Source organism: Chiloscyllium punctatum, chromosome 2 (genome assembly GCF_047496795.1).
Source record: "Chiloscyllium punctatum isolate Juve2018m chromosome 2, sChiPun1.3, whole genome shotgun sequence".
Classification (NCBI taxonomy): domain Eukaryota; kingdom Metazoa; phylum Chordata; class Chondrichthyes; order Orectolobiformes; family Hemiscylliidae; genus Chiloscyllium; species Chiloscyllium punctatum.
The window spans coordinates 113014643-113037228 of record NC_092740.1 but is presented as its reverse complement, the minus strand read 5'-3'; the positions used below and the strand labels follow the sequence as shown (position 1 = coordinate 113037228).

The 22586-nt window shown below is 42.2% G+C and overlaps 1 protein-coding gene across 2 annotated transcripts in view; it reads left to right on the top strand.

Annotated features, from left to right (window-relative positions):
- The first annotated feature begins 12833 nt into the window (after positions 1 to 12833).
- The window catches only part of LOC140487917 (E3 ubiquitin-protein ligase UHRF1-like), a 186002-nt gene continuing 176249 nt past the window's right edge, over positions 12834 to 22586 (top strand). The window contains exons 1-2 of one of the 2 annotated variants that reach the window (XM_072587355.1): positions 12834 to 13056; positions 13380 to 13543. In XM_072587355.1, the coding sequence (XP_072443456.1) occupies positions 13391 to 13543 (153 nt within the window). In that variant the 5' untranslated portion in view covers positions 12834 to 13056; positions 13380 to 13390. Of the gene's footprint in view, positions 13057 to 13165; positions 13544 to 22586 lie in introns of those variants that run through there. The other variant, XM_072587346.1, reaches the window with a different exon arrangement.

The window sequence follows — 22586 nt, the reverse complement described above, 5'->3', positions numbered from 1 at the left end:
GTTGGGTGGAGAAGTGGCAGATGGCTTTCAATCCAGACAAATATGAGGTGATGCATTTAGGCAAGTCTAATTCTAGAGCGAATTATACAATGAATGGAAGAGCCTTGGGAAAAGTTGATGGGTAGAGAGATCTGGGAGTGCAGGTCCATTGTACCCTGAAGGTTGCTGCACAGGTGGATAGAGTGGTCAAGAAGGCATATAGTATGCTTGCCTTCATTGGACGGGGTATTGAGTATAAGAGCTGGCAAGTCACGTTAAAATTGTACAAGACATTGGTTCGGCCGCATTTAGAATATTGTGTACAGTTCTGGTCGCCAGTTCTAGGGCTGCACGGTGGCACAGTGGTTAGCACTGCTGCCTCACAGCACCAGAGACCCGGGTTCAATTCCCACCTCAGGCAACTGACTGTGTGGAGTTTGCACGTTCTCCCCGTGTCTGTGTGTGTTTCCTCCCACAGTCCAAAGATGTGCAGGTCAGGTGAATTGACCATGCTAAATTGCTCGAGTGTTAGGTAAGGGGTGAATGTAGGGGAATGAGTGGGTTGCGCTTCGGCGGGGCTGTGTGGACTTGTTGGGTTGAAAGGCCTGTTTCCACACTGTAAGTAATCTAATCTAATCTAATTACCAAAAGGAAGTGGATGCTTTGGAGAGGACGCAGAGAAGGTTTATGAGGATGTTGCCTGGTATGGAAGGTGCTAGCTATGAAGAGAGGTTGAGTAGGTTGGGTTTATTTTCACTAGAAAAAAGGAGATTGAGGGGGGACCTGATTGAGGTTTACAAAATCATGAAGGGTATAGACAGGGTGGATAGAGACAAGCTTTTTTGCAGGGTGAAGGATTCAATAGCCAGAGGTCATGCTTTCAAGGTGAGAGGTGGAAAGTTTAAAGGGGATACACAGGGCAAGTACTTCACACAGAGGGTGGTGGGCGTTTGGAACGTGTTGCTAGCAGAGATGGGAGAGGCAGGCATGGTGGATTCATTTAAGATGCGTCTGGACAGATGCATGAGTAGGTGGGGAGCAGAGGGATACAAATGCTTAGGAATTGACTGACAGGTTTAGACAGTACATTTGGATTGGCTCAGGCTTGAAGGGCCGAAAAGCCTGTAAATTTTCTTTGTTCTTTCTTAGGAGGTTTACAGGGGGTTTGAGGAAATCTTTTTCATAGAACATAGAACAGTACAGCACAGAACAGGCCCTTCAGCCCATGACGTTGTGCCGACCATTGATCCTCATGTAAGGTAAACCTAATGTACGAATCCTCAAATTTCTGTGACCATATGTATGTCCAGCAGTCTCTTAAGTATTCCCAATGACCTTGCTTCCACAACTGCTGCTGGCAATGCATTCCATGCTCTCACAACTCTCTGCGTAAAGAACCTGCCTCTGACATCCTCTCTATACTTTCTGCCAAACAGCTTAAAACTATGACTCCTCGTGTGAACAATTTCTGCTCTGGGAAAAAGAATCTGGCTATCAACTCTATCTATGCTTCTCATTATCTTGTACACCTCAATTAGGTCCCCTCTCTTCCTTCTTTTTTCCAATGAGAAAAGTCGAGCTCAGTCAAACTCTCTTCATAAGATAAACCCTCCATTCCAGGCAGCATCCTGGTAAACCTCCTCTGAACCCTCTCCAAAGCATCCGCATCTTTCCTATAATAGGGCGACCAGAACTGGACACAGTATTCCAAGTGCAGTCTAACCAAAGGTTTATAGAGCTGCAACAAGATCTCACGGCTCTTAAACTCAATCCCCCTGTTAATGAAAGCCAAAACACCATATGCTTTCTTAACAACCCTGTCCACTTGGGTGGCAATTTTAAGGGATCTATGTACCTGCACACCAAGATCCCGCTGTTCCTCCACACTGTCAAGAATCCTGTCTTTAATCCTGTACTCAACTTTCAAGTTTGACCTTCCAAAATGCATCACTTTGCATTTATCTAGGTTGAACTCCATCTGCCACCTCTCAGCCCATCTCTGCATCCTGTCAATGTCACGCTGCAGCCTACAACAGTCCTCTATACTGTTAACGACACTTCCAACCTTTGTGTCGTCTGCAAATTTGCTAACCCATCCTTCAATCTCCTTATCCAAGTCATTAATAAAAATTACAAAGAGTAGAGGCCCAAGAACAGAGCCCTGTGGAACACCACTCACCACTAACTTCCAGGCAGAATACTTGCCTTCCACTACCACTCGCAGTCTTCTGTCGACCAGCCAATTCTGTATCCAGACAGCTAAATTTCCCTGTATCCCATTCTTCCTGACCTTCTGAATGAGCCAACCATGGAGAACCTTATCAAATGCCTTGCTGAAGTCCACATATACCACATCCACCGCTCAACCCTCATCAACTTGTCTAGTAACATCCTCAAAGAACTCAATAACGTTTGTGAGGCATGACCTGCCCCTCACAAAGCCGTGCTGATTGCATTTAATCAAGCCATGCTCTTCCAGATGGTCATAAATCCTATCCCTCAGAATCCTTTCTAACACCTTGCAGACGACAGACGTGAGACTGACTGGTCTGTAATTGCTGGGGATTTCCTATTTCCTTTCTTGAAGAGAGGAATTCCATTTGCCTCCCTCCAGTTCTCAGGTACGACTCTGCTGGAGAGCGAGGATGCAAAGATCTTCGCAAGCAGTGAAGCAATCACATTTCTCACTTCCCAAAGCAACCAAGGACAAATCTGGTCTGGTCCTGGTGACTTGTCATTCTTAATGTTTGCCAAAATTTTCAGCACATCAGCTTCCTCAATCTCTATCTGTTCCAGCCTGCTTACCTGCTCCTGAATGATTTCATTCACTACAAGGTCCTTTTCTTTAGTGAAGACAGAAGCAAAAACTAATTTAAGGCTTCCCCTACCTCCTCAGACTCTATCGGCCCTACTCTTTCTTTGATCATTCTCTTATTCCTTACATATGTGTAAAATGCCTTTGGATTCTCCCTAATCCTTCATGCCAAGCATTTATCATGCCCCCTCCTGGCTCTCCTCAGACCATTTTTGAGCTCCTTCCCCGCCTGCCTGGAATCCTCTAGAGCTGAGCAAGACCCTTGCTTCCGCCACCTTACGTAAGCTGCCTTCTTTCTTTTGATGAGATGCTCCTCCGCTCTCGTCATCCAAGATTCCTTTCTTTTACCCCTTCTTGCCTGTCTCAGAGGAACACATTTGTGCATCACTCGCAACAACTGTTCCTTAAACAGTCTCCACATGACTATAGTGCCCTTTCCATGGTACAATTGCTCCCAGTCCATGCTTCCCAACTCACGTCTGATAGCATCATAGTTTCCTTTCCCCCAATTAAATATCCTCCCATTGTGCCTGCTTCTCTCCTTCTCCATAGCTATGTAGAATGTGAGCCAGTTGTGGTCACTATCACCAAAATGCTCTCCCACCACAAGATCTGACACCTCATTGCTGAGTACCAAATCCAAGATGGACTCTCCCCTCGTCGGCCTGTCAACGTACTGAGTTAGGAAATCCTCCTGAACACACCTTACAAAAACAGCTCCTTCCAAACCATCTGCTCGAAGGAGGTTCCAATCAATATTGGGAAAGTTAAAGTCACCCATTACAGCAACCCTACTACATTCACCCTTTTCCAAAATCTGCCGACCTATGCTTTCTTCAATCTCCCTGCTGCTATTGGGGGGCCTGTAGTAAACTCCTCATGAGGTGACTGCTCCTTTACTGTTCCTAATTTCCACCCATACTGACTCAGTAGGCAGACCCTCCTTGATATAGGTAACTTCTGTAGCTGTGATTAGCAGTGCTACACCCCCTCCTCTTTTTCCCCTCTCCCTAGTCTTTTTAAATGTTCTAAACCCTGGAACATCCAGCAACCATTCCTGCCCCTGAGAAATCCATGTCTCTGTTATGGCCACAACATCATAGCACCAGGAACTGATCCATGCTCTAAGCTTATCACTTTTATTCCTGATACTCCTTGCATTAAAGCAAACACACTTTAACCGATCCCTTGGTTCTTTCCCAGGAAATTCCTTCCCACTGGCTGTGCTACCTCTTGCTTTTGCCTCATCTCCATCAACTCTCACCACCTGTATACAGCTCAGGTTCCCACCCCCCTGCCATACTAGTTAAACCCTCCTGAACCACTCGAGCAAAACTTCCACCCAGGACATTGGTCCCCTTCCAGTTCAGGTGCAACCCGTCCTTCATGTTACAGGTCCCACCTTCCCCAGAAGGCATCCCAATTATCTACATATCTGAAGCCCTCCCTCCTACTCCAGCTGTGCAGCCACGTGTTAAGCTGCTCCCTGTTCCTCGCCTCGCTATCTCATGGCACCAGTAGTAAACCTGAGAACACTACTCTGTTTGTCCTGCTCTGCAACTTCCACCCTAACTCCCTGAAATCACTTTTTAAATCCTCAATCCTTTTTCTGGCTATATCATTGGTGTCAATATGTAACACGACTTCTGGCTGTTCGCCCTCTCCTTTCAGAATCTTACACACCCGATCGGAGACGTCCCGGACCCTGGCACCAGGGAGGCAACATACCTCCAGGAATCCCGATCCTGACCACAAAATCCCCTGTCAATTCTCCTAACAATTGAGTCTCCTACCATGAGCGCTTTTCTATTCTGTCCCCTTCCCTTCTTGGCCACAGTGTCAGGCTCAGTGCCAGAGAACTGACCACTATGGCTTTCCTCTGGTAGGTCATCCCCCCCAGCAGTATCCAAAACGGTATACTTATTGTTGAGGGAAATGTCCACGGGGATCTCTGCACTGTCTGTCTGTCCCCTTTCCTCCCCCTGACTGTAACCCATCTATCCTTATCCTGAGCCTCAGGAGTGACCAACTGTCTGTAACTTCTCTCAATTACCCCCTCAGCCTCCCGAATGATCCGCAGTTTATCCAGCTCCAATTCCCTAACACGGTTTTCACCCTGGGAATCTAGAATGCAATGCCTGGGAGGGTAGTCATGGCGGGAAACTTCACAACCTTTAAAAAGTACTTGGATTTGCACTTGAATTGTCATAACACACAAGGCTATAGGCGTAGTGTGGGAAGGTGGGATTAGTGTAGGTATATTAGTAGTATATTTTTGGTGGTTCAGACTTGTGGACCAAAAGGCCTCTTTTGTACTGTATAATTGTATGATTCTATGACTTCTGAGATCCCTGGCATCAGATAATTCGATTTGCTCCAAGTGATATCAAGAAATAGCTGAAAGAAGTACATATTACAAAGGTTATGGACCTAGGTAATATTTTGGAATTCGTCCTGCAGAATTGTGGTTCAGGACCAGCCACATCTCTAGCCAAGTTATTTTAGTACACCTCCAACACTGGCAAGGTTGACTGGCTCTGTGTACTCTTGTTGTTTCTGTTTTAGCATAATAAAACATTTTGTTTGATTTGTTGATAGTGTCCCCATAGTAATTCTGATAGATTAAGTCTTGAGTTTACCATTACTATGAGGACTAAACTCCAAGAAGTACTTAATTGGCTGTAAAGTACTTTGGGACACCCTGAGGTCGTGAAAGGTGCTGTATGACTCTATACATTGATTTCAAAAAGTTTATAACCCCTCTTGCCTCACTTCAGCCATTTCTACAGAATCTCCTGTATATTTGTGGCAGCTCCTGCTAATGATTAGCATCTTCTTAGGTGTATTAATTTCTATCTGCTACTAGTTTGTCTAGTTGCAGCTAAGACTTAATTACTTTTGCAGGTTCCTACATCTCAGTTGTCCTTCCTAGTTCAGCATCCCTTGCAAAATTGACCAGTTTGCATTAGATTGTGCAACTAAGGCATAATACAAATTAAAACAGGAGGAGGTTGAGAACACAAAGCACACTGCTGCCCCGATCAGCACTTTCTCTGATCCTGAATCACCTGCCTAACAAGTACTTAACTTTATTTCCTTATTTATATAGAGGTTTTATGATGAATTCTCACTTTCATATGCCACAGCATCCTTTTAGTATGCAGTTCTCTCAAAGGATTTAAAAAATAAATCCAATGTGTCACCTCATTGTAGTCTTTCTTTTCACTCTGCCCTTGGATGACCTTACCTGAAATTATGTTCAAAAGGCTCATAAGATAGGGTCCCCACTCTCACAAATCCATGTTGGTTTGCTTCATTAAGATGATTCTCATACAGACATTTCTCAAGCTGGCTCCTGATGAATTTTTTTAAAAATAGGGTAATGATGTTATACTGGCGGAGTGTCTGCAAGTGAATTCACACTAACCTTCAAAGTCAAGTTGGCTTTCTAATTGGCACATTCACACAATTACATAAATTTAACAACTGAAGAGGACACTCAGGACAGCATATACCTTCACTATGCTGTGATAGATCAATTTTATTACCATTACACCATTCTTTCATCAAGGCTTTTCCCTCATTGTTGCTTTGTAACTACAGGTGAAAAAAATAAGTATTTTCATTAAGAGTTTCCATCTAATGGAGGAGGTTTCAACTCATTTCACATTCAACAAGTTGCTCTGACAATCCTGCTCATCCTTTGACAGCCGTGACAAATTTCACCACAGTAGCTGAGGCCAAACAAAACATTTTAAAAAGTGCCAATTTTCCCTGTCTCTTGATGTTAATGGATCCTTTAAAAAATCTCAAAATCCGGACCTACATTTTCACCAAAAACTCGTCAATTCTTCCTTTGGCCACAGAATATCTATGTAGCGAATTTTGTTGAAACCCATCAATTAGTTTTTGAGATACATTGCTTACAGAGAAGCGGACCTAACAAATCAACCAAACAAAATTTGAAGAAGCTGGAGGAATTTTTAAAAAATTCTTTGCTCAATATTGCATGAAAACAAAAGTATCCTACAGCAGAAATGTTTTTCACAATTCAGGATTCTTGATTGACAAGTGAGTCAAAGATTATCGGGGATATGTAAGAATATGGAGTTGAGGTCACCATTAGATCAGCCATTATTTTATTGAGGGGAGGAGCAGGCTTCAGGGGCCAAATGGCCTACTCATGTTCCTAATTTGTATGTTCACATATATGTTTTCTTGCCAGAGAGAATCAGGCAGAGAAAGAACATGGCTATGCAATGATTGCAGGCATAATGCAGATAACAAAACACAATGTCACAGGCATGCATGTCAGATCTGCTATCTAGAGGAACTGTGTATATATCTATTGTATAGAGAAATGAAGAAGGGTCACTCGACTCGAAATGCTAACTCCATTTTCTCTTCATAGATGCAGTTAGGCCAGCTGACTGTCTCCAGTAACTTCTGTTTTTACACGTTTCAGGTATCCAGCGTCCACAGATCCTCGTTTTATTTTTAGGCCTGATTATGATGTTGCATTTGAGGAGGAAGAGTGTGAAATATTGAACAGGAGAAACATTGACGGACAGAAAATATTAAAGGGTTTGACATCTTCAAAAGTTGATAAATTGCCGGGCTCAGATGAAAGATACATGAAGTTGTTCAAAGAAGTAAAGGAGGAAATTATGGCGGTTCAGATGGCCATATTTCAATTATCACTGACGAGAAGATTAGGGAACTTGTCAATGCTGTATCAGTGTTTAAAAAGGACAGAAAACATAATCCTGGAATTATAGTAACGTCTGTGCAAATCATTGAAATCAGTCCTGATGGACAGCATATATTCACACTTAAAAAAAATCAGAGATTAATCAAGAAAAGTCAAATAAATTTATTAAAGAAGGTCATGTATGACTAACATAATGGAATATTTTGAGGTGTTGACAACAGGGTTATTGAAGTGGATGTGGTTTACGTAGATCTTGGAAAGGCTTTTGAGAGAATCTCACATGGCAGACTGGTCAAAAAGTAAAAACCTTGGGCTGCAAGGAAAAGTGACAAATTCAGTCCAAAATTGGCTAATAGAGTCATAGAGATGTACAGCATGGAAACAAACCCTTCGGTTCGGCTCATCCATGCAGACCAGATATCCCAACACAATCTCGTCCTACCTGCCAGCACCTGGACCATATCCCTCCAAACCCTTCCTATTCATATACCCATCCAGATGCCTTTTAAATGTTGCAATTGTACTAGCCTCCACCACTTCCTCTGACAGCTTATTCCATACATATACCACCCTCTGCGTGTAAAAGTTGCCCCTTAGGTCTCTTTTATATGTTTCCCCTCTCACCCTAAACCTATGCCCTCTAGTTCTGGACTCCCCCACCCGAGAGAAAAGATTTTGTCTATTTTTCCTATCCATGCCCCTTATGATCTTATTAACTTCTATAAGTCACCTCTCAGCCTCCGATGCTCCAGGGCAAACAGCTCTGGCCTATTCAACCACCCTCTATAACACAAATCCTCCATCCTTGTAAATCTTTTCTGAACCCTTTCAAGTTTCACAACATCTTTGTGATAGGAAGGAGACCAGAATTGCACGCAATATTCCAACAGTTGCCTAGCCAATATCCTATACAGGGGTTTAGGGTGTAGGTTTGCTTGCTGAGCTGTAGGTTTGATATCCAGACGTTTCATTACCTGGCTAGGTAACATCATCAGGGAAGCAAAGCTGTTGTCTCCTGCTTAATATTTATATGTTTGTCCTGGATGGGGTTCCTGGGGTTTGTGGTGATGTAATTTCCTGTTCGTTTTCTGAGGGGTTGATAGATGGTATCTAGATCTATGTGTTTGTTTATGGCATTGTGGTTGGAGTGCCAAGCCTCTAGGAATTCTCTGGCATGTCTTTGCTTAGCCTGTCCCAGGATAGATGTGTTGTCCCAGTCGAAATGGTGGTTTTTTTCCTCCGTGTGTAGGGCTACGAGGGAGAGAAGGTCGTGTCTTTTTTGTAGCTAGCTGGTGTTCGTGTATCCTGGTGGCTAACTTTCTTCCTGTTTGTCCTACGTAGTGTTTCTGGCAGTCCTTGCATGGAATTTTATAGATGATGTTGGTTTTGTCCATGGGATGTCTGTGCCTCACAACCCACTTCACCTTCAACAACATAATCTACAAACAAACCAACGGCACACCCATGGGATCTCCGCTATCAGGATTCATAGCAGAAGCAGTAATGCAAAGACTCGAACAAACAGCCCTACCAACCATCAAATCAAAAATCTGGGTCCACGACGTAGATGACACCTTTGTCATCACAAAACGAAACAAGATAGAAGAGACATTTAACATCATCAACAACACCCTCACAGGCATAAAGTTCACCAAGGAGGAAGAAACCAACAACAAACTCGTGTTCCTGGACATCACAGTCGAAAGAACGGACAACAGAGAACTACAGCACTGCGTATACAGAAAACCGACAAACACTGACCAAATACTCAACTACACCAGCAACCATGTCAACACACACAAACGAAGCTGTATCAGAACGAGCCACATCACACTGCAGCACAGACGAACTTCGGAAAACAGAGGAGAACTACCAATACAATGTATTCAAGGAGAACGGATACTCAAAAAATACAGTCCGCAGATTCCTCAAGAACAAACCATGACAAGCAGACCAAACACAGCCAAAAATCCTAACCACCTTACCATACATCAAAGAAGTTTCAGAAATGACAGCTAGACTACTAAGAGCCCTTGGAATCCTAGTAGCACACAAACCCATCAACACTCTTAAACAAAAACTAACAAACTTAAAAGACCCAGTACATCCCATGGACAAAACCAACGTCATCTATAAAATTCCATGCGAGGACTGCCACAAACACTACGTAGGACAAACAGGAAGAAAGTTAGCCACCAGGATACATGAACACCAGCTAGCCACAAAAAGACACGACCCTCTCCCTCGTAGCCCTACACACGGAGGAAATAAACCCCACCATTTCGACTGGGACAACACATCTATCCTGGGACAGGCTAAGCAAAGACATGCCAGAGAATTCCTAGAGGCCTGGCACTCCAACCACAATGCCATAAACAAACACACAGATCTAGATACCATCTATCAACCCCTCAGAAAACGAACAAGAAATAACATCACCACAAACCCCAGGAACCCTATCCAGGACAAACATATAAATAGAAAGCAGGAGACAACAACTTTGCTTCACTTGGAGGTCGCCACTGATGATGTTACCTAGCCAGGTAATGAAATGTCTGGATATCAAACCTGCAGCTCAGCAAGCAAACCTACATCCTAAACCTCAATCTGAACTACAAACCTTCACAAACTTTGCAAGAAATAACCTATACAGCCGCAACATGACCTCCCAATTCCTGTATTCAATACTCTGATCAAAAAGGAATGCATACCAAAAGTCTTCTTCACTATCCTATCTATCTGCGACTCCACATTCAAGGAGCTATGAACCTGCACTCCAAGATCTCTTTGTTTAGCAAAACCCCTTTCAACCTTACCATTAAGTGTATAAGTCCTGCTGAGACTTGCTTTCCCAAAATGCAGCACCTCACGTTTATCTATATTAAACTCCATCTGCCACGTCTCAGTCCATTGGCCCATCTGATCATGATACCATTGTAATCTGAGGTAACCTTCTTCACTATATACTACACCTCCAATTTTGATGTCATCTGCAAACTTACTAACTATACCTCTTATGCTCACATCCAAATCATTTATATAAATTTTGATAAGCAGTGGACTCAGAACCAATCCTTCTGGCACTCACTGGTCACAGGCCTCCAATCTGAAAAACAACCTTCCACCTCCACCCTCTGTTTTCTACCTTTAAGCCAGTTCTGCATCCAAATGGCTAGCTCTCCCTGTATTCCATGAGATCAAACCTTGCTAACCAGTCACCCATATGTAACCTTATCGAATGCCTTACGTAAGTCCACTGAGATCATGTCTACCGCTCTGCCCTCATCAATCCTTTGTTACTTCTTCAAAAAACTCAATCAAGTTTGTGAGACATGATATCCCATGCACAAAGCCACGTTCACTATCCCTAATCAGTCCTTGCCTTTCCAAATACATGTACATCCTGTCCCTCAGGATTCCCTCCAACAACTTGCTTATTGGCAGGAAACATAGGGATTGGCAGGGATTCCACCCTAGAGGATGTATGTTTGTGCAACTGGAAAGCTGTTACCAGTAAAGTAACTCCCTTGATTTTGTAGCTTATAACAAATTTGATTCAGATTCAAAAATAGACAACAAATGTAACGTCAAGAAAAACATCATGCTGATTTCAGCTATAACAAAAGTAAATTAAGCAATGAAGACTTCGGTTATGGCATCAATACATAGCAATCAGGGAACAGGCCATTTCATAGCAATCAGGGAACAGGCCATTTAGGAGTGACCTAGCTTCTAGGCCATCTGTGAGGAGTGTGAATTCTGAGGGAAGAGGATTCTAACAGCCAATTGGGCATTGTTCTTGTCGGTACAGAGGGTTTCCAGGTAACAGACCATGGACAAATGAAGGTTAGAATCCCTACAGTGAGAAAGCAGGTTATTCCATCCATTGAATCCACATTGAGCCTCCAAAGAGCATTTCACCCAGATCCATCCCACTACCCTATCCCTGGAATTCTATTTCCCATGGCTAATCACCTCGCCCGAACATCGCTGGACTCCACAAGGCAATTCAAGAAGGCAATTCTATCTAACCTGCACATGTTTGGACTGTGGGAGGAAACCGGAGCAGCCATGCATGTGAGACATGGGGAGAATGTGCAAACTCCACACAGACAGCTGATTGAGACTGAAATCTAAGCCTGGTGCTGACCCACTTACGTGAAGGTGCAAAACATCCAAGATTAGGGAAATTAGTGAACTAAATTTGTAGCAAACGCCTAAGGAAGGGGTAGATGAGACCTGAGAAGGTATTAAAGAGCTAACAGCTCCTCACAAAGTTGGATCAGTGTGCTGATGAGGTAATGAATGTGAGTGTACAAGAGTGTGTGGAGGGGATGTTGCTCTTGCTTTGACCAGGGTCTTTCTCTGTTTAACCTATGAGTTTCTATTCAGAAGGTGTTACCATACCTACTCTTCTGAATTCCTGCTTCATTTTCAACATTCTTCTGTATCACTACGGGTCACTTTTATACTGCACAAGGTATCCTAAGTTGTTGGATAAAGAAACTTTTATGTACATTTTTCATGCAGTTTCAATATGTGTGCCAAATAGGAACAGACTCTGTAGTGAAATGTGAGATATCTGAAATAAAAAGCAAATGCTGTAAATACTTGGCAGGTCTGGCAGCATCTGTGGAAGGAGAAAAAGAGTTAAGGTTTTGAGTTGAACATGACTTTTCTTTTAATGCAGTTATTTGTAAGATACCTTTGACACAAGACTTGCAAATCAAGTTCTCTACTTCAAGTGTTGTCATGGCAAGCAGTCACCAGGAAGACTGATAAAACATTTCAAGGACATCCTCAAAACCTGGTTGAAAGAAATGCACCATCCCCACCAAGTTGTGGGAATTTCTCATCCACAATGGCCAAAACTGGATTAGTAGCTTCTGAAAAAGTATCAAATATTTTGGGCATCTGTGAAGGACACAAGTGGAGGCCAAACACAAACTGCTGGAGAAAGCAGAAACCCAAGAATCCTAGTCACCTACCTTCCATCTTGGCAGGGTGTGCTAAATGCAGTATTTTTAATTTCTAAGGGACTTACAAACCTGCAGTACAACAAAGTTATCCTGGGTCCAGAAGAATTACCAGAGTAGAAGGAAAGTTTTGGCTGATCGATCTGGCATTAGATTTATTTGAATACTTTGTTAAATGGTTGCTCCTCTACAACAACAAATCTCAAACGTCATTTTATGAGGAATATTGGACCGTCCTGAGGTGTGTAGGATGGGGAGAAACATAGGAAGGGAAGACGCTCATCGAAGTGAAGATTTTGGAAATATTTCTATTAAAATCGAGAGAGAACAAACAAACAGACATACGAAACCAACTTTTTAAAAAAATGACTGGAAACAAGGCGGAGTTTTGAGTTTTCCTGCAGCCCGCCAAAAGGAGAAAAACCAGTAATCCGAAACGAGAAGACAGTCCAGGAGCGGAAAACTATAGAAGCAAATTTATGTGCCTGAGTAGTGGAGGACATCAATGTCTGAAGCTTATGGTGACAATAAATAATTATTCCTCTGACATGTTTTAAAAGAAGGACGTTTCTAAGGTGAATGGACCGATTTTGAATTTTGAAGGTTTTTTTAAACATCCTCCTCGAATTAATTATCATATGTTCGCGAGATTTGCTTCTAGCACTGTGACCCCATGTGTGTCTGCTCCTAGTTCAGTAAACAACACACTGACTCAGAGCTCTTACTCTCAGCGGAGAGGGGCTGTTGGAAATTATTCTATCCCCCGACCCCAAAAATAAAATCCCATTCTTAACGTTTTTTTAAAATTGTTTTCACCAACCCTTTCTCCTTATTCGCTTGCAGCCGGTTACCTGCGCTAATGTTATTAATGTCATCTTACTGTTTTGCTTTTGGTTAGAAGAGAGGAAAATGTGGATTCAAGTCCGGACTATCGACGGCAAGCAAACGCGCTGCGTGGACGATTTATCTAGGTTGACCAAAATCGAATGTTTGAGATTAAAAATCCAAGAAAGCTTCAATGTGGACCCGGAATGCCAGCGCTTGTTTTACAGAGGCAAACAGGTAAAACGATATGTTAAGTAAGCTGCGTGAAACAGAAAAATGGGAAACTCATCTGCTTCAGTGTAGCTTATTGCTGCTTCCTGTTACAAAGTAACCTCCCTAGTAAAACGAAAATGTTCAACCCTCCATTTACCTCGTTTCGAGGAAAGATTGTGATCAGAACTGGACACTAATTCTTACAATGTATCTGCGTCCCCTTTAGGGTGTGGGAGAAGGGGAGAACCAATTTCATGCAGTATGCAAATTAATGGTTTCGTCGTGATTCCTGCATTTTTTTTGTGTAAACCTCCTCTACTTCAAAAAAAATATTTAATTTCTGTTTTGACCTTTTTATTGTTGGGGAAGGAGGGCTTTGTTTTCAAAGTGCATTGTTTTTAGGGCTTTTCTTTGCGGTTCTGCTACTTATCCGCACCACTAGGCCATTGGATGGTTTATTTATGTTGTTTTTTCTTGTGTGTGTGTTTTATTGGTTTGGGGAAGGCGGTGGGAACGCTCCCTCTTGTTGCCCGTGCCTCTATCGGCATTAGAGCCATGTTCATGGAGGCCATCCGGATCCATGGTTTACTCAACATGTTTCAGCTGAGGCCCTGAGGACAAGCGGGAAAGGAAAGGGGGTGGGGTAGAGTGGAGAGGGAGGAAGGTGGTTGTTGCCGCCTTTTGTGTTGATATTTTTTATGGGAGGATGAAGGTTCTTATATCGTGTGTTCTTCCAGAATTAAGAATGTTTGCAGCCTTTTAATTTCGTAATGTTATTTTCTATAATATTTGTGTGACCTGAGAGAGAGGTTCCCAAATTGACTTGGGCAAGATTCAGATGGATGCGGCTACAGTGTACGCAGACACAGTCCAATTGCTTCCATGTCCGGCGGTGGACTGAGGAGTTAATCCGTTTTAGGGCCTGTAAATATGCATCACACGAGTTGCAGGCATTAAATCTGCGCCTTCTTTCCTTCCCCACCCCCTCCCTACTACCACCTTGTGTTGGGGTTGCTGAGGGAGGTGAGAAGCTAGTCTGTATAGATCGCCCTCTAGCAGCTCTGCAGTGAAGGCTTTGTGTGTGTCTTCCCCCAGTGCTGCGCCGCAGCTCACTTTCTCACTCCCTGCCTTCTCCGGGAGGCTGGTTATGGCAGTTTTAGGAATCACCCCACTCGATTCATATAATACCCACACGCCTGTCTTTCGAAACGGTTGTGTACTGAGACCCTCGTTTGATTGTTGCGGTGAACCCAACCTTTTATAATTCTTTCTTCTGTTTTTGTCATTTAAAAAAAATAAAGTCGGGAAATTCACGTAAATGTCCCCTGTCGCTTCCAAGTAGCACGTGTGTTTTATTGAGCAGAGAAGCATCTTTCCCATATCTTGAACACTTGTGGCGAAAATAGCGTCAGAGCTGTGTGTGACTTGTGTTCATTCATAAATAGCATAACGTAAATTATACGTTGGCTCCGGTTTTCTCTCCAGTTCGGATTCAAATGTGTAAACGATTTTGAGAAGTCATATGAAAAGAAAAATAAACATTTTATGTTCAGATAAGCAAAGTACTTATTAATTTAACACAACTTTCACTTTTTATTGGAGCTGTTTAGGGTGATTATGCAATTTAAACATGAAGGAAGGAGTGTTCCATGATTTGAAATGTTGCAAGCCACCATGTTTCAATTGGCTTTCTGTTCTCACAGTTAACAGAGAGGGACTGTGGACTTGACGAGGTGGATGTCACTTGCAAAAATGTAAAATTAGAGTTTAGTGTTAGTAAGTGCAACTAGATTTTTTTTTAAAATCAAGAATTAAATAATGCATAGGCTTTGTGATGTTACCACATACTCCAAAGGTCAGTACCTAAAAGTTGCCTTCAGTTGCCATGGGTCAAAGGAAGCCAGATTTTCATTATTGTTTGGGTATTAGTGAGGAAGTCCTATTGTTTCATGCTAGTATGTAGCTTCTTCCAAGCAGCCCTACAGTGTAGATAATTTTTAATCAACTTGTTCAGTGATATTATTACCTGCATACACTTCTGGAAACTTGGTGAAACACTGCAGTATAAGTTTTGTTGATACACATGCTTACAGTTGATAGATTATTGTAATATTGTACCAGCTGAGACTCTGAGCCTGATTTTAAATTGGAATTGCTTCATGACTATGTTGTTTTCTACCGTACATGGAGAATGGAAGTGTAATGGTGCCTTGTTGTGGTTTCAAGTTAATAGCTGTTTGAGAAAGTTTTTGAAAGAAGTGTTTGTGGAAGTCTTGACTATAATTTACATTGACACCATGTTTCTATGATAAACAGGAAGTTTCTAGGTTGGACTAGAAGGAAGTGGTGTAGTTAATAGAAGTTATGGTGCAAAAACAGGCCGTTCAGCTCAGTTAGTCTATGCTAGTGTTTATGTTGCATGCTCCACTTTATCCAAAATTATCAGCGTGTCCTTCTATTTCATTTTCCTCTTGCAAGCTACCTTATCAAACATCATGTGTTTAAAACTTCTGTTAGGTCAGCCTTGAGTTGTTTTTAAGTGGTACAAGATTAGAGGAATTAATTTACAGAAATGCTCTACGATAGGTACTTCACATCTAAGTATTATCAGATATTATCCTTGTGTCGATTTAATGGATCAGTCAGCTGACTCATGAGTTTCTCCATTGTTACCTGATTGCTGGTAAAACAATTCTGAAGGAAATGTTCTAGCTAAATTGGAATGTCTTTTATTAATGATTATAAGGCTTTATTCTCTACATGCTGTAGTGTCTTATTGTTAATGAGATTTCAAATACATGTCCCTGTCGAAGGCCACCTGGACAGAGGTGATGCCACAGTACAGCACCAGGTAGTCCTTTCCATCAAACTCCGATCCCAATTTCCTCTTAGTTTACCTGACAGTTCTGACCCTGTGTACTATTACTTTGAATAACCAAAAGATAATTGGAAAAGGTCCTGTTAATTATCAAGCTCTCAACTCTGTGGCCACAGATGAGGTGTACACAAAGTGCAGTCGGAGTAACCCTCTAGATAGCTAAGTAGAGGCTACAGTGTCCTGCTGTCAACAGTTTTGTGAAACTACATTTATACGGATGATGCATGACATGGATGAACTCACATTAAAGGCCATGAAAAAGCAAGTATCCCAGGAACCCTTAAAAGTTTTGTTGCACACCTCTGTGTGCATAAAAGAATAGAGAGGAAATTTAGTGAGGCCTATCTAGTTAGGAGCGAGTCGTTTTGTGGTCTAGTGGTAATATCCCCCAGATCTGGATTCAGATCCCACTGTGGCATGTGGTGGAATTTAAATTCAATTAATCTAGAATTTAAAGCTCGCATAATTACAGGCTTTAATGAAGTTAGCATTGGGCATCATTATATCTCATCTGGTTCACTGCCTTTTAAGGAAGGAAATCTGTCACCTTTATGTGTTGTGGTCTGCATGTAACTCCAAGTGCAGAGCTCTTAACTGCCCTCTGAAATCACCTAACAAGCTACTTAGTTCAAAGGCAATTAGAATTGGACAATGAATTCTGGCTTTCCTGGTGATGACCACATCCCTTGGAATGAGAAGCAAAGATCAAAGCCAATGAGAAAATCAATTTGGAGCAACATTAGACAGGATTACTCCATATGCCTCCGTGTCCTCAATGACTGAGCAACTTAGCAGTGTGTCCAGGAAGCTTTTCTAACGCAGTATGTAGATTGTCCAACCAGAGGGGAGGCCATATTGGATTTGGTACTCGGTAATGAACCGGGACAAGTGGTGGGCTTGTTAGTGGGTGAACATTTTGGTGATGGCGACCACAATTCTGTGACTTTCACCTTGGTTATGGAGAGAGATAGGTGCGCACAACAAGGAAGTTTTTACAATTGGGGGAAGGGAAATTACGATGCTGTAAGACAGGATTTGAGGAGCATACGTTGGGAGCATAGGCTGTCAGGGAAGGATGTGGTGGAAATGTGGGACTTTTTCAAGGAGCAGATACGACGTGTCCTTGATATGTATGTACCGATCAGGCAGGAAAGAAATGGTCGTGTGAGGGAGCCTTGGTTGACGAGGGAGGTTGAATGTCTAGTAAAGAGGAAGAAGGAGGCTTACATAAGGTTGAGGAAACAAGGTTCAGACAGAGCAGTGGAGGGATACAGGATAGCCAGAAGGGACCTGAAGAAAGGGATTAGGAGAGCTAAGAGAGGGCATGAAAAATCCCTGGCGGATAGGATCAAGGATAACCCCAAGGCATTCTATGCGTATGTGAGAAACCTGAGAATGACGAGAACGAGGGTAGGTCCGATCAAGGACAGTGGTGGGAGACTGTGTATTGAGTCGGAAGAGATAGGAGAGGTCTTGAACAAGTACTTCTCTTCAGTATTTACGAACGAGAGGGACCGTATTGTTGAAGAGGAGAGTGTGAAACGGACTGATAAGCTAGAAGAGATACCTGTTAGGAAGGAAGATGTGTTGGACATTTTGAACAACTTGAGGATAGACAAGTCCCCCGGGCCTGACGGGATATATCCTAGGATTATGTGGGAAGCAAGAGAGGAAATTGCAGTACCGTTGGCAATGATCTTCTCGTCTTCACTGGCAACTGGGGTGGTACCAGGGGACTGGAGAGTAGCGAATGTTGTGCCCCTGTTCAAAAAAGGGAATAGGGATAACCCCGGGAATTACAGGCCAGTTAGTCTTACTTCTGTGGTAGGCAAAGTAATGGAAAGGGTACTGAGGGATAGGATTTATGAGTATCTGGAAAGACACTGCTTGATTAGGGACAGCCAGCACGGATTTGTGAAGGGTAGGTCTTGCCTTACAAGTCTTATTGAATTCTTCGAGGAGGTGACCAAGCATGTGGATGAGGGTAGAGCAGTGGATGTAGTGTACATGGATTTTAGTAAGGCATTTGATAAGGTTCCCCATGGTAGGCTTATGCGGAAAGTCAGGAGGTATGGGATAGAGGGAAATTTGGCCAATTGGATAGAAAACTGGCTAACCGGTCGAAGTCAGAGAGTGGTGGTAGATGGTAAATATTCAGCATGGAGTCCAGTTACAAGTGGAGTTCCGCAGGGATCAGTTCTGGGTCCTCTGCTGTTTGTAATTTTTATTAATGACTTAGAGGAGGGAGTCGAAGGGTGGGTCAGTAAATTTGCAGATGATACAAAGATAGGTGGAGTTGTGGACAGTGAGGAGGGCTGTTGTCGGCTGCAGAGGGACTTAGATATGATGCAGAGATGGGCTGAGGAGTGGCAGATGGAGTTCAACCCTGCCAAGTGTGAGGTTGTCCATTTTGGAAGAACAAATAAGAATGCGGAATACAGGGTTAATGGTAGGGTTCTTGGTCAGGTGGAGGAACAGAGGGATCTTGGGGTCTATGTACAAAGATCTTTGAAGGTTGCCACTCAGGTGGATAGAGTTTGTAAGAAGGCCTATGGAGTATTATCGTTCATTAGCAGAGGGATTGAATTCAAGAGTCGTGAGGTGATGTTGCAGCTGTACAGGACTTTGGTTAGGCCACATTTGGAGTACTGTGTGCAGTTCTGGTCGCCTCACTTTAGGAAAGATGTGGAAGCTTTGGAGAGGGTGCAGAGAAGATTTACCAGGATGTTGCCTGGAATGGAGAGTAGGTCGTACGAGGATAGGTTGAGAGTTCTCGGCCTTTTCTCGTTGGAACGGCGAAGGATGAGGGGTGACTTGATCGAGGTTTATAAGATGATCAGAGGAATAGATAGAGTAGACAGTCAGAAACTTTTTCCCCGGGTACAACAGAGTGTTACAAGGGGACATAAATTTAAGGTGAAGGGTGGAAGGTATAGGGGAGATGTCAGGGGTGGGTTCTTTACCCAGAGAGTGGTGGGGGCATGGAATGCGCTGCCCGAGGGAGTGGTGGAGTCAGATTCATTGGCGACCTTTAAGTGGCATTTGGATAGGTACATGGATGGGTGCTTAATCTAGGATAGAAGTTCGGCACAACATCGTGGGCCGAAGGGCCTGTTCTGTGCTGTATTGTTCTATGTTCTATGTTCTATGGCTCTGACCATTGACTGAAAGCAGTGTCAGAACAATTGCCTTGGATATTGGTGATCCAGTCACAGTAATTTTTAGCCAAGATTCTACTTTTAAGTGCTTTCATCCAAAAAAAAATTCATTTGACTATTTGTTTTGTTGCCATTAAATAGAATCTTTTCTGACAAACGTCTTGACGGGTTACTAACTTGAAATCATTGCTTTCTCAAGAAATTTACTATACGTGAAATGTTTTGAAATGTGATAAAGCAACACATTATTGCCATTGTTAATCAGTGCCATTTTAAAAGTTACTCACCCTCAAGGTATTTGAATTCATAATCCTACTGCCATCTACAGATGTCACTTTTATTTGAGAAATAAAAATATTTTTGGGTATTTAAAGTATTAGCCCTTTATTACAAGTAATCTTGCATTTTTTAACTGTTTCAACAGATCGGATCTCGGAATGAGGTTACAAATACTGTGAGAAATAATGATTTTAAGCTCTATCAGAATGCTTCTTTTTACGATAGTGCATAATTTTTCAATACCATATGCCGTTGAAATAGCTTAATGGTACCCTAGAGGTACTTTTTGTTCTCCTAAACTTGAGTGCTTGGAATTTCCTGAATCGCACTTAATGCAAAAATTGTTTTGTAATTTATGCGAGTTTCTAAGCCATGTCATTTTGGTTTCAGAAAAATTTCCAGCAAAGGCAATTTTGCCTGAATCAATCTAAATGAAATGTAGGCCAACAGGGGCAGCAGCGCATTAACTGTCATTATGGCTTGCTCTCGGAGCCTTTTGTTTTTGCTTCTCTTCCTTCTGTATTATTAAGAGCAAAATGGGGCCACCATTTGGAACATCATTCCGGTTTCTCAGTCTGATTAAACATGCTTAGGATGAGACAATGTGGGCATGGTATGAAAAATTAGATGCACTGGAACCAACAATACTGCGGTTTAATATGACATGATTCACCTGCTGCAAATCCCATTTTTGACAGACTTGACGGCTGAGAATTTTTGGGAGTTTATCCATGTCGTGCATCACTTGTATAAATATCGGAATCTCATGCGAGTTAGTCTTTTGCATTGTACTGAATGCTGAGCCAAGCCTTGTAAATGAGCAGCCATGTGAGATATTGAATAGTTACATTGCTTGGAAGTAAAGTCAACAAAATTCATGTTTACCAACATGTCAGTGTAAAAGAAATATGATGGGAAGAAAAATCTAGTACTGTTTTAGTAATGTACTTTTCATGCTCCCAAAATGTCACAAAGTGCTTTACAGCCAGTCGAATTCTTTTTTGAAGTGTAGTCCCAGTAGCAATGTCAGAAACTTGGCAGACATTTTGAATATAATAATTCTAATGAACAGCAATATAATATTGACTGAAATGTGCAGGAAATTCTGTATCATTGTTAGCATTGTCACCTTGATTGCACTACTTAAAATGTGATGTGGAGGTGCCAGTGTTTGAGTGGGTTTGCAAAGTCAAAAATCACATGGCCACCGGGTTATAGTCCAACGGATTTATTTTAAACCACTAGCTTTCAGAGCACTGCTCTTTAACACATGATTTCAAATAAACCCGTTGGACTATAACCTGTTGTTGTCTGATTTTTGACCTTCTTAAAATGTTTTTGCTTCTCAGTTTTTAACATAGCTCAGTGGGATTGAGTAAGAAAGTTCTGGTTTCAACCTGGGTAGATTCATAAATGTGATCCAGGATGGTACTTCAGCACAGTTCTTAAAGGTGTAATGCACTTGGAGATGCTGTCTTTCAGATTAGATAGTTAGGTTAGCTAAGATTCCATTTGTCCTCAAGTGGCTGGAAGGACTTCATGGCACTAACAGGAAGAGAGAAGCAAGTTCCATTATACTATCAGATGCATAGGATTTCTCATGGTCTCCTACTTAATTTGTTTCCCTCAACCAACAGCGTAAAAAAAAATGATAATCAGATCAGTTATTGAGTTTTGAGCAGATTTGTAGTTTAGGTTGAGGTTCTGGATGTAGGTTTGTTCGCTGAACTGGAAGGTTCGTTTTCAGATGTTTCATCACCATACTAGGTAACATCAATAAAACTTCATCCAGAGGCTCATTGATGTTACCTTGTATCGTGACGAACCATCTGAAAACGAATCTTCCAGCTCAGCAAGCAAATCTACATCCAAGATTAAATAATGTTATAATGGGATTGTGCTGTGCACTAACTTGCTACTATGTTTCACTATATTACAACAATAGATGCACTTCAAAAATATATCATTGACTTTGAATCACTTTAGGATGTCTGTAAGATACAACATAGACAACAGTACTTTTATGGACATATGAACTAGGAACAATCATAGGCCACTTGTCCCTTTTGAGCCTGCTCCACCATTCATTAGGAACATACCTAATCTGAAGTTAACCATCCCAGCAGTACCGAAGGTTCACTTTAATGCTCCCTCAGTTAATCTTTCCTCCAAGTTGATCCAACTGACAATCTGGTGATGAATAATGAGATAGAGTCTTTCAAAGGGTACCCAAGGGTTGGTTGTGTTTAACTAGAAATAGGGGGTATAGCCTCAAAATAAGGAGTTGCACACTTAGGACTGAGTTGATGAGGAACTTCACCCAAAAGTTGTGAATCTGTGCAGTTCTCTACTCTATGAAGCATTGAGACTGTCTCTTTGAACATTTTTGGTTGACTTTTGAACAGTAAAGGAATTAAGGATTATGGTTAGTGGGCGGGTAAGTGGAGCTGAGGCCACAAAAAGATCAGCCATGATCTTATTGAATGGTAGAGCAGGCTCAATAGCCAGATGGCCTACTCCTCCTTTTGTTCGTCGGTCCTTTTGTAACTTGAACTCCACATTCCTGCATATCCCCAGTGATCTTTCAAGAATCTATCTACCTCTGTCTTAATTTTTTTTAAAAACAAAGTATTGCTCCTGTTGTTTAAAGACAAATGTCATTTTTTTAACTCATTGACTGGATGTGGGCATTACTGGCTCAGCCAGGAGTTCCTCATCCTAGTTGCCCACAGGGCAATTAAGAGTTTTCCAC